Source organism: Nycticebus coucang, chromosome 9 (genome assembly GCF_027406575.1).
Source record: "Nycticebus coucang isolate mNycCou1 chromosome 9, mNycCou1.pri, whole genome shotgun sequence".
In the NCBI taxonomy this organism is placed as follows: Eukaryota; Metazoa; Chordata; class Mammalia; order Primates; family Lorisidae; genus Nycticebus; species Nycticebus coucang.
Window position 1 is genome coordinate 41,732,760 of NC_069788.1, and position 12,767 is coordinate 41,745,526.

A 12,767-nucleotide genomic window follows, 5' to 3' on the forward strand; every position below is an offset into this window, starting at 1 on the left:
GGGAGCTAATTAACACTGACTAATCCACAGGAACAAAGAATATAGGCCTCAGAGATTACACGAACATGTCCCTCTAAATCAATCAAAAAAAATTTTAAATACCAGAAGTTCCAACATGCAAGCATTTGTGTGGGTCATCATCCAAGAACATTCTTCTAGTTTTGTTTTGTTTTTTTAAAGCAACCAGTCTTGCTGTGTTGTCCAGGTTAGAATGCAGTGGTTAGTCACAGGCACAATTCCACTACTCTCAGTATAGAACACTCTGAGATGCTTCATCTAGTTTACAGTTTTATAAAACCATATGTGTGAGGAGTTTGTAAAGACAGGAAAAGTTTCATCTGCAAACATAAAAAGACTGAAAATCCTGGTTTTCTGGATTTCAATGGCAAGTGAAGACAAAAAAGAACACCACCTAGGCCTCCCAGGCAGAGAAACCAAGAAATCATAAATCTAGAAACAGCGCATACCTTCTCCCACCTCCAGTCAGTTCATTCTTGCTGGGTAATACACTCCTGACCAGTTTATGAATGACTGTACTATTCAATCTATTTCATATGTCTCATTCACAAATCATTTCAGGAGACAACTTTGCCAGCACACCTATACATATAAGGCAATCTAGAATGGGTTGAAATCTTAAAAAGGATGACCTGAAGTAGGCAAAAGCTTTGAAAGCACAGACAGCAAAGCCCTCCACCCATTCTGTGTTCCCCAACTTCCTTCCTCCATTCTTTCAGTTAGGTACCATCAACTTTTACAGAAAACTTTCTTGTAAGAGAAAATCAAGTGTCTGGCTCAAGAAGCTGACTGTGGAAAGAATATTTGAATGGTCAGAAAGCTTCTCCTTCCAGGAAGTACATCTAAGAGTATGATTATTTTATATAAATACACTTCAACTTAGCAGTATGGAATGGTCCTAGAAGTAAATGATGCATCAACAGCTGTTACTCCACACCACTCCATTGCTGCAGAAAGAAATAAGACACTCCCTAAAAGGTCCAAAGTACACCACCAACCTCCCTCTTTGCTAGATGATTACTAACACAGCAATAAGACTGAATAGAACCTATCCACAACCTAAAAACACCAAATGCTGTGGTATGGCTCCACTTCCCTCGTCCACCTTAGGCCAAAGTGGTATCAAGCCTCATCAATGATCTCTCCTAGGACATTCTCATGCCATAAGACAAACTCAAGCCTGCCTATGATACAGGACATTTGGTACAACTAAATGAACAGACGCAGTTAGCTACTTCATCCTTCCTCTGGTTAACAGCTGCATCCACAATTTCAGGTGCCTAGCACTATTTGCAGCTGTGTCCCTGGGCCTCATGAACGAGAGAGCTTTTTCAATCATCTTGTGCCAATCCCTCAGTCCAGCCTAGTCCATCACAGATCGGTATGGTTTTTCCCTAGTGCTGCTAGATAGTCAAAATAATTCACCTTCCTGTGTATATAGTGACTTAAATTTACCAGAAAATGCAATGCTCTTAACCCTAATCACATTTAAAAAGCTGTCACAGAGGCCGGGCGCAGTGGCTCACGCCTGTAATCCTAGAACTATGAGAAGCTAAGGTGGGTGGACAGCTTGAGCTCACAAGTTCGGGACCAGCCTGAACAAAAGTGAGACACTGACTCTAGTAAAAAATAGAAAAACTAGGCGACACCTGTGGCTCAGTGAGTAGGGTGCCGGACCCATATACCGATAGTGGGTTCAAACCCAGCCCCGGCCAAACTACAACAAAAACATAGCTGGGCGTTGTGGCAGGTGCCTGTAGTCCCAGTTACTTGAGAGGCTAAGGCAAGAGAATCGCCTAAGCCCGGGAGTTGGAGGTTGCTGTGAGCTGTGACGTCACAGGCAACATAGTAAGACTCTTTCTCAAAAAAAAGGAAAGAAAGAAAAACTAAGTCAAGAGGATCACCAAGAGTTGGAGGTTCCTGTGAACTATGACACCACGGCACTCTACCTAGGCCAACATCTTGAGACTCTGTCCCGAAAAAAAAAGCTGTCATATGATATAAAACTTAGATTTGTAAAAACAAATATTCCTCTAAAAAAGTCAAAATCCCTTTAAAAGGGGGAGCACCTTCAAAAATTCTCTCACTTCAAAGAGAAAAAAAGGTGATTCTCTATTAGACCAACACTTTTTTGCTATAGGCCTCTGAAGTTGCCAGCTTACTAGTGCTCAGAGCCAAGATGATTGGATTCAAAAGCTAACATGAAAATGTTCAAATTATAGACTAATTTATAGTGAAATTTTAAGTTCCATAACTGACCAAAGGAGTACTTCCCAGTGATCTGCCTTTCTTAGTGGAAATAAAATATGTTAGAACTGGAAAGAGCTAAATTAGACAAGTCCCTCATTTTCAGACTGTAAGAAAAAAGGGATCTGGAAAGCCCGCAAGAAAATAGGTTTAAAAATCCTGGCTGCCTATCAGAACATTTTAAAACAGCACTGTCCAACGGAATTTTCTGGGAGGATGAAAATGTTGTATATCTTTGCTCCCCAAAAAGGTAGCCACTAGTTATTGAATGAGCACTTAAAAGAAACTAGCGTGACTGTACTTTTAATTTAAGTAAAATTAATCTGAATTTAAATTGCTACTTATAGCTAATTGCTAACATACTAGAAAACACAATTCTACAATACCGTCTTAGATTCTGGTTATTAGGTACTTTATAATATTCCTTAACCTCCCTTTCTGTATGTTACACATGCTAGAAATTTATGTTTAAATATTTCATTCAGGCTCGGCACCTGTAGCTCAACGGCTAGGTCGTCAGCCACATACACTGAGGCTGGCAGGTTCAAACCTGGCCTGGGCCTGCCAAAAAACAATGACAACTACAACAAAAAAATAGCCAGGCAAAACAAAATAGCCAGGCTTTGTGGCAGGCGCCTGTAGTCCCAGCTACTTGGGAGGCTGAGGCAAGAGAATCGCTTAAGCCCAGGAGTTGGAGGTTGCTGGGAGCTGTGACGCCACAGCACACTACTGAGAGCGATGTAATGAGACTCTGTCACAATAAACAAACAAACAAACAAATAAATATTTCATTCAGCTGGGAGGCTGAGGAGGGTAAATTGCTTGAACTCAGGAGTTCAAGACCAGCCTGATTAAGAGTGTGACACCCCCCCCAATCTCTAAAAATAGTGGCCTAAAGTCCTATCTACTCGGGAGGTTAAGGCAAGAGGATCAAGAGTTTGAGGTTGCTGTGAGCTGTGAGCCACAGCAATCTACTGAGGGCAACAAAGTGAGGTTCTGTCTCAAATAAATAAATAAATAAATAAACAAATAAATAAATAAATAAATAATTCTGCAATGTAATCTTGTTACACGGGAGCCCAGAAGAGGATCACTGTTTCTCCAAGGCCCAAGCAGAACTGAGTAACATCACTGTCATTCATTTACATAGTTGTAATGAAGGCTCTCTTTTCCAAATAACTCTGAAACAAAGTCCTACAAATGTCCAACAAGGTAGAACCTAGATGATTTTTTTAAGTATTTCATTAAAATTATAATTACACCTATTAGTGTTAGGTCATAATCAGTCCCTCCCCACCTCCCTGCATATAGCTTTGTGAGATTCCAACCTTAACCTTTCTTCAAACACAGAAAAGAACAGGGAGGAAGGGTTCTACTTTATTAGGCTCAGCTCCTGTCTTAGCCATTGCAGCCATGAACCCCCACCCATCCAAAAAAGAATTTTTAACTTCAATCTTGATCTCAGATTTTGATAGGATTTCAAAACATTGCACCACTTCGCACAAGTCTGAAAATCTCATGATATTGGTTCTCATCCTCTAAGTATTCTTACTCTCAGTAAATAATCTTGTATATACTGTTCTTGGTTTATTTTTAAGGACTTTATTTCATTTCAAGGATTCTTAGTCCTCTGATTTTTCCAACTAGAAAAAGGTTAACTTATGAAAACTAATGTTAACTTTGACACCATTAAGGATTATGAACAGGCTGGGCATGGTGGTTCGTGCCTGTAATTATAGCACTCCGGGAGGCCAAGGTGGTAGGATTGCTTGAGACCAGGAGTTCGAGACCAGTGTGGGCAACACAGTGAGACCCTGTCTCTACAAAAAAATTTTTTTACAAAATTAGCTGAGTGTGGTGGCACATGCCTGTAGTCCCAGCTACTCAAGAAGCTGAAGTAGGAGGATTACTTGAATCCAGGAGTTTAAAGTTGCAGTGAACTATGATAGCACTACAGTGAGACCTTATCTCAAAAAAAAGCAAAGATGCTCAGACAAGCTGTTTTGTTTTTAAGGGAATGTTTAAGAGGATTTTATAATCAGGGGAAAATTACTCATTAATAACATCACTGGAATGAACATTCTACTGATTAACTAGTGATTCATGCTATGCTCACATGAACTTGAAAGCCCAGGTTAAGCTGGTTGAAGTGTGGCAACATGTTCAACAAGGATATTGAGAAGCAAAATGAGTGTGATATCCACACACCACTGCTAGAACCCAAGCATACTACCCACATCCACAAATGACAGTAACAGAGATGCTGTTCTGCATCAATTCACAAAGCCTGGGCTCGAAGGGAAAAAATATATAAATTCTATTTAAGCTAAGCTAGTCAGAATCTTATGATTGCCAAAAATAAAAAGGAATGAAAGTAATTATATTGGGCAGCACCTGTGGCTCAGTGGGTAAAGCACCGGGCCCATATACCCAATGTGGCAGGTTCAAACCTGGCCCTGGCCAACTGCAACGAAAAAATAGCCGGGCGTTCTGGCAGGCGCCTGTAGTCCCACCTACTTGGGAGGCTGAGGCAAGAGAATCGCCTAAGCCCAAGAGTTGGAGGTTGTTGTCAGCTGTAATGCCATGGCACTCTACCAAGGGCGATAAAGTGAAACTCTGTCTTCTAAAAAAAAAAGGTAATTATATTATGTTTTCAACCAACTTTCTACTAGTAACAATTTCAGGAATGGAATTCTTTTGTAAGATTATCCCTATCCCCATCTCTGACTCCCATCTTAAAATACACTGCTTATCTAGCAGATATAGTTGGTAGGCAAAATGCTTCAACAACACTGATCAGAAAAAGGAAATACTAATAAAATCTATTTCCCCGAAGAAAATGTACCCATGTAGTATTTGTTTTATGACATGACTTGTTAGAACAGAAGAGCTTCTTTTTTTTTTTTTATAGAGACAGAGTCTCACTTTACTGCCCTTGGTAGAGTGCATTACGTCACACGGCTCACAGCAACCTCCAGCTCTTGGGCTTACACAATTCTCTTGCCTCAGCCTCCTCAGCAGCTGGGACTACAGGTGCCCACCACAACACCAGGCTATTTTTTTTGTTGTTGCAATTTGCCCAGGGCTGATTTTGATCCCACTACCCTCGGTATATGGGGCCGGCGCCCCACTCACCGAGCCACAGGTACCACCCAGAGCTTCTTTTTTTAAGCACCAAAACAATGAATAGGCTCAGCACCTGTAGCACAGTGGTTACGGTGCCAGCCACATACACTGAGGCTGGCGGATTCCAACCAGGCCAGGGCCAGCTAAACAACAATGACAACTGCAACAAAAAATAGCCGAGCATTGTGGCTGGCGCCTATAGTTCCAGCTACTTGGGAGGCTGAGGCAAGAGAATCACTTCAGCCCAGATTTGGAGGTTGCTGTGAGCTGTGATGCCACAGCACTCTACCGAGGGCGACATAATGGGACTCTGTCTCATAAAAAAAAAAAAAAAAAAAAGGGCGGTACCTGTGGCTCAAAGGAGTAGGGTGCCAGCACCATATGCGAATAGTTTACCTGATACATCCTATGTTTAAATGCTGTTATTCCCTAAATACAAAACTGAATGAAATAGTATGAAGTACTTCTCAAGGGTTCCAAAGTATTTCATAGAGACTATCTCCAATTGTAAAAACAAAATATCAATAATAATTGTATTTTTATACTTAATAAATAGAATTATTAAAAAAATACTTCTGGGGCAGCACCTGTGGCTCAAGGAGTAGGGCGCCAGCCCCATATACAGGAGGTGGTGGGTTCAAACCCGGCCCAAACTGGGGGGGGGGGAACCTTCCCTCTTCCATTCTAATTACTCTTTCCATTATTCTATAATACACAGCTCCCAGCTATTTTTTTGTTGTAGTTGTCATTGTTATTTGGCAGGCACAGGCCGGGTTTGAACCCACCAGCCCCCAGGGTATGTGGCTGGCACCATAACCACTATACTACAGGCGCTAAGTCCCTTGGTACATTTTAAACAATTTAAATGTGTCTAAACAATTTAAAATGAAGTTTCTACTACTACCACTCATATCTGTATAGTTTAAAAGTGCTTTCCTGTATGTACATACTTCAAGTAAAGAAAATGTATTAATTGACTCATTTCAGATACAATTATCAATGAGTAATTTTTTTTTTTTTTTGCTGATTACTAAATGCCTAAAATAAGCCAATAAAGTGTTCATATTTCACTAAAAGTTTCAAGTACGTGTCTCAGGGGAAAATCCGTTTAATCCTAAAAATAATGTATATACTATACAAACAACTACCAAGTTTTTTTTTTGTGACAAGAGTCTCAGTCACCCTGGGGTTGAGTATGACATGGAGTTATAGTTCGCAGCAACCTCAAATTCTTGGGCTCAAGTGATTCTTCATTTTTTTTTTTTTTTTTTTTAAGACAGAGCCTCAAGCTGTCACCCTGGATAGAGTGCTGTGGCATCACAGCTCACAGCAACCTCCTCCTGAGTTCAAGCAATTCTCCTACCTCCACCTCCCAAGTAGCTGGGACTACAGGCACCCACCACAACACCCGGCTATTTTTTGGTTGCAGCCATAATTGTTTGGCAGGCCTGGGCTGGATTTGAACCCACCAGCTCAGGTGTATGTGGCTGACACCTTAGCCGCTTAAGCCACAGGCACCAAGCCTCAAGTGATTCTTCTTGCCTAAGCCTCCCAAGTAGCTGGGACTACAGGCACCTGCCACAATGCCATGCTCAACTACCAACTTTTATACACAGATTAATCTTCAACAATTTCCAAGGTAGCAAAGATTCTCAGTGAAAAGATGATCTCTCTAAAATAACCTAATGTCCTGTATATTACTGCACCACATAAACCAAGAGGGACAGAACTAAAAACTAAGTATTCTAACCACTAACACATTTGAATTGTATGCTCCTCTTGGCATTCTCCTTTCTAAATGCATTCATACAAGACCTCAAAGCTCTCCCATTTAACAAAGCCCCACAGATTGGTGTCCTGACAGGACAATGTCAAGCAGCAAGTCCCACAACCTGAGTCACTAAAGAGAGCAGCAATCCTAAAGGAACTGCCACTGGTCTGCTGGTGCCAGAACATTCTGCTGAAGGGCTCCTCAGCAAAGTGATGGGTGTGGACCCAGTCTAGCTGACTTCATAGACCTAGGGCTTCCACAGAGTGCAATGCTGCACAGAATTTTTTCGCAGAACATACTTGCCTTCGTTTTTATGAAAGGAAAAAGCAAAAGATAACCTCCTGAACCAGGCTATTCTCTAGATCAGGGGTCCTCAAACTGTGGCCCGTGAGCTGCATGTATTTGTTCTCATTTTGTTTATTTACTTCAAAATAAGATGTATACAGTGTGCATAGGAATTTGTTCATAGTTGTTGTTTTTTTTTTTAACTATAGTCCGGCCCTCCAACGGTCTGAGGGACAGTGAACTGGCCCCCAGTTTAAAAAGTTTGAGGACGCCTGCGAGAATCTTTCCCATTAAAGATACATGTCATTACTTCCTCAACGTTCTTCAGTAGCTTCCCCTGTACTCAGGATAAAAAGTGCAAAGTCCTCAGCGTTACCTATGGGAGCCTGTATCACCAATTCCTCTCACCTCCTCAGCCTTACCTCTAGCTGATTTCCCTTCACAACCTACCAATAGACCCAATGAACTTTCTGTTCCTCAAATCTCAAATGTGTAGTACTCTCAAACATCTAGACTTTCCTATTCTGTTCCCTCTGCCTGAAAGAAACATTCTCCTATTTCCATTCTCTCTTCCTTGTACCCTTCCAGGCTACATTCCTCTACCTCCACCCTACCTAGGAGAGGTCCCTCTCCCACAGAACCCAGTGCAATTTAACAGTCAGTTTATAACAAAGGAACTCAAATACCTGTTAAATATATTCCAAGTTTACTTTATGAACCTAATATGAATGTGGCCCATGCAAAAGGGAAACAAGTTCAAAATCAATTATGAGATGTTAGAAGCAGGGCAGCACTTTTGTTATACTTTAGTATAAAATATAAACTACACAGGTGATTTAAAATACCCTTAAAGTTAAAAACACTACACACTAAAAAGAATACTTTTGCCTGTGGCTCAGAGAGTGGGGTGCCGGCCCCATATACTGAGGGTGGTGAGTTCAAACCCAGCCCTGGCCAAACTGCAACAACAAAAAAAAAATACAAAAATAAATAAACGTAATCAACATAAAAATTGTTAGTTTTGTGCTCACTACTCCTATTAGGCAAATTACAGTTCATAAAAAGTGTCAGGTTGAAAGTATCAAAAAAGCAGCCTTGGTTCCTTTTAGGGTGGAGTATAACACCAGCACTACTTTTCCCCTCCGCTACACCAAACTCTCTTGGTGTTATCAGAACCCTGCTGGCTAAAGGTAAAGGCTATTCCATTTCCTTAGTTTCTAAGCCTTGATAAAAGCTTTTCATAATAAGGATTATATTCATAATAATGGTCTCAGGGACATAAACTTGTTGCCAGGAAACAGACCTCTGATACATCCTGGGCATTAGTTGCCAGTGGCAGCTACTTTCTTTAGGCCACATGTCTTATAATGAGTTACAATCTGAGGCTTATGACACCAGATTTTTCCAGGGCAGCAGACTGATGTCATAAACATAATGGTACTAAACACTCTACTGAGCTCACCAGCTACACCCTATGTGAAGGGGCAAATTATCCACCCTCCCTAGGTCTCAGTTTACCCAGTAGTTATAATGAGATGATGGGTCCTACTTAAGGTACTTGTGGGAATTAGACTGCCCATGAAAGCACTTTGCAAACAACCCAATTACTGTTTTCAAATCAAAATAAAGGGAAGTCTACAAACCTCAAATATTTTCACATCTTTAGGACTTTTGGTAATACCATAACTTATTTTTTTTTTTACTACTTGTCCTTCCAAAAGGAAATTTTTAAGAAAAGCGGAAAAATGAGAAAATGAGGATCCACTTCATCATAACCTTTGGATTTGACAAATTCAACAGAAATCTACACTTAAGATGCACTTTCTAATCTTTCTCAGCAGCCCAAAATCACAACCTTAGTTTATACATTAACCTTTCCCAGAATATAGGAGATAGCAAAGGAAAAACACTTCAATACTTCTTCCAAAGGTGTCCTCACCAGAAACAATCATCCCCAAATATACTGAATAAAAGAGTTAACAGGGAAAAGGGGCTCAATCACAAAAAGTTGGCCTTGAAAGTCTCCAATTTCCTTACTGGAGAAGTACAGCCATACACCATGATGGAGGCACCTGTTAGGTGGCAATCCAAGACACTCAAAAAATATTACAAAGAAAATTTAAACTGTACAGGGGGAGGGGTGCCCACCTCCCTTTTTTTTGTTTGTTTGTTTGGTTTTTGCCCTGCTGCAAGATGGCCAAGTAATAATATTCACTACCCACTGTGGGTATTTTTATCATTTTATTTATTTGGGGAAAGAGGGGCACCCCTCAAACAAGCCTGGCGAGATTTTGTTGAATTTTTTTGACAAGGCAATTTTACATATCTCCTGAAACGTGTTTAAATAAAGGTAAGACCTCAACAGCCTCATAACTGGACTCGATTTTTACAAATGGGTGACGTGTGAGCAGCTTCCTAAAAGCAAATGAGGCACTGGGATATAATTTAGGAAGTGATGATGCAAGTCTCTGGGGAACAGGGAGGAGGGGAGGTGAAAAAGTCAGAGGAAATACCCTCCTGGTGCTTGGGCACCACCTCATACCAAAAGAGGGAGGAAGGACTGGCCTCCAAACACCAAGGGAAGAATGTACCCCATTCCACCTGGAGGAGTCAACGCCGCCCCCTCCTCACTCCCTCGCTACCCTACCCCCTTCACCGAGGCCTGGACAGCCGCGGTTGGCCCAAGCTTCAGGCCGGCGATTCCCAGAGGGTGGCAGCGCACCCCGGACAGGGCCTTTCTGTCCAGCACCAGCCCCTCACACGGCACCCCTACACCGGACTCAGCCCCTGCCCCTTTCCCGTAGGCCCAGCCTGGGCCAAGCCCCCAGGGTTCGGGCCTCCAGGCCCCCGAGGCCTCCTTGGGCAGTCCTGGCGCCCGCGCCCCCGACCCCCGCCCCCACCGGGCTGGGCACTTACCCCCAGAAGCCGCAGGGACAGCGAGGCGGCAGGCTGGGCGCTTTGCTGCGCTCGCTCCCAGCGTCTCCCATGGTGCTCGGCGGCGGCGGAGCTCGGCGGCGGCAGCGGCGGCGGCAGCGGCTGAGCTTGGGCCCCGCTCGAAGGAGGCGGCGGCGGCGGCGGCGGCGGCGTCGGGGGGCTCGGGGCGGGGGGAGGGGAAGGGAGCGGGCGCGCGGGCGGGCGCGAGTCCGGGGCTGCGAGCCGGGATTCCAGGCCGGTCAGCTGGAGGCGGGCAGCACCACTCGACCGGCGAAGACGGGGGGGCCGGGGGAAGCGCGGAGAGGAGAGGGGAGGGAGCTAAGGAGGAGGGGCGTGCGGGTGAACCGAGGACCGCGGGGGAGGAGGGAGACCCGGCGCCCTCGGTAGATCCCACCGCCGCTCCCCAGCCAGAGCGATGTCCCGTGCGGCGGCGCGGGAAAGGACCTGCGGCCCGCGCCGGCTCTGGAGTCGCACCGGCCCTGCTGTGAAGCGCCGGCCCTGCTCACTCCCTAACACCCTCCCCTCCCCTGGAGGCTGCGCTGACCGGACAATGGCCGCTCCGCCCCCTCCCCTCCTGGCGCACCCCTCCCGAGGAGTCAAAATGGTCTCGCCCGGGGGAGCCGTCGCCAAAGCGCAGCAGCTGATCAGCTGGGATCCGGGCGTGCCACTTTGTTCAGTGCCTCAAAGGCAGAGAACCGAGCTGCTGGGCAAAGCCAAGAGCGTCGAGCAATCACTCAGCGACGGACGTCTGAGGTCTTCGTATTCTTGGAACTTTTGAAATCTGAGGCAAACTTGCCTTCCCCCTTTCTGAAGAAGGGTTGCAGGTTTCTGAGTACTCTGGGGCCCGGCGTTTCCCCCCTCCCCAAATGCGAATGGTACGCCCCAAGCGGGAGGGGGAAGACCAGATTAGTTGTTTAGGGTAAATTGGGCCAGTCCCAGAGCGGCGGCGCATGCGCCCGGAGACCCCATAACCAGGCGCTAGGAGGGGCTGAAAGGGAGTGCTTCCAAACCCGGAAGTGGGTCTGGGTGTTCCCGGGGCAGTAGGGGTCCCTGGCTGATGGAAAGGTCCCTGGACCTGGGCAGTGCTGTAGACTGTAGAGCATTTCTTCCCAAAATGCCGGCTCCTTAGAAGTCGCTCTTTTCGGTACCCCTACACCCAACCCACTCTTCCAGTTCCACCCAAACTGGTCTCTTGGCAGTAAACTTATGGGAAATGTCCCTCCTTCACCCCCTAGCAATGGCGGCGAGTGGGGGTGGGGTAGGGGGAGAGTGTCTTGCTCAAGTTCCTGGTCTCTCCTCCCCCACCGGCAGCGTCCCCAACCTCAGAGCTACAAGTTCACTCCCTATGCTTAGGCTGGGTGAGACTCACTTCTAGAGCGGACCGATGTTCTAGAGGGTAAAAAAGGGAGCTATGGCCGAATCAGTGATGGAAATTGGTAAGTGACAAAAGAAGTTTGAGCCACTAAAAAGTGGGTCCTCTAACGCTCCCTGTCTGATCCATGAACTCATTCAGATCTCTCAGCCAATCCTAAACATAGAAGCCAAGTAGATGACTAATTTCAACACAGGAGAAAATTCTTCCAGACTCTTGGAGGGGTGACCCGCGAAGGCCCTTATGGCGAAACTTATAAGGTCCTGCTACTTCCAGGAAGACTTCCTGTTCTTTTTTTTTTTTTAGAGACAGAGTCTCACTTTATCGCCCTAGGTAGAGTGCCATGGCTTCACACAGCTCACAGCACCCTCCAGCCCCTGGGCTTAGGCGATTCTCCTGCCTCAGCCTCCCAAGTAGCTGGGACTACAGGCGCCCACCACAACGCCCGGCTATATTTTTTTTGGCAGGGGTCGGGTTTGAACCCGCCACCCTTGGTATATGGGGCTGGCGCCCTACTCACTGAGCCACAGGTGTTGCCCGAAGACTTCCTGTTATTAAGAATAGCTGCCCTTTACACTCCCGATTGAGAGGATACAAAGCCTCAGAAAAGGGTATTACCTAGATTAACTTGACTACCAAATGTTTCTAGTTTGTTTCTTTATATGCAAGATAACATTTGTGCATTTTCTGTGGATTTGTTAACATTGATGTTTCTTTTGACCTCTTAACTTAAAAAGAGCAAGCATCACATTTAGTATCCTAAAGATGCTGTTGATGTTGAAGACAATGTTTGTAAAAATCAAATCACTTAACTTAAAGCCAAAGCACGCCAAAATGTGAGTGATTTATTATGCATAGTATTTAGTTAAAATTTTGTGGATTTTATCAAGCTTGCAATATTTCTGTCAAAAGTCAAGATAAGGGCTAGCGCCTGTAATCCCAACATTCTGGGAGGCCCAGGTAGGTGGATTGCTTGAGCTCAGGAGTTCAAGACCAACCCGAGCAAGAAGGAGA

At 44.7% G+C, this 12,767-nt stretch overlaps 1 protein-coding gene across 1 annotated transcript in view; it reads right to left on the reverse strand.

The window, feature by feature from the left end:
* Positions 1–10,899, reverse strand: part of ZFAND3 (zinc finger AN1-type containing 3) — a 390,125-nt gene extending 379,226 nt beyond the window's left edge. The window contains exon 1 of the mRNA XM_053603532.1: positions 10,364–10,899. Within this exon, the coding sequence (XP_053459507.1) occupies positions 10,364–10,434 (71 nt within the window). The 5' untranslated portion in view covers positions 10,435–10,899. The remainder of the gene's footprint in view (positions 1–10,363) is intronic.
* Positions 10,900–12,767: the final 1,868 nt, after the last annotated feature.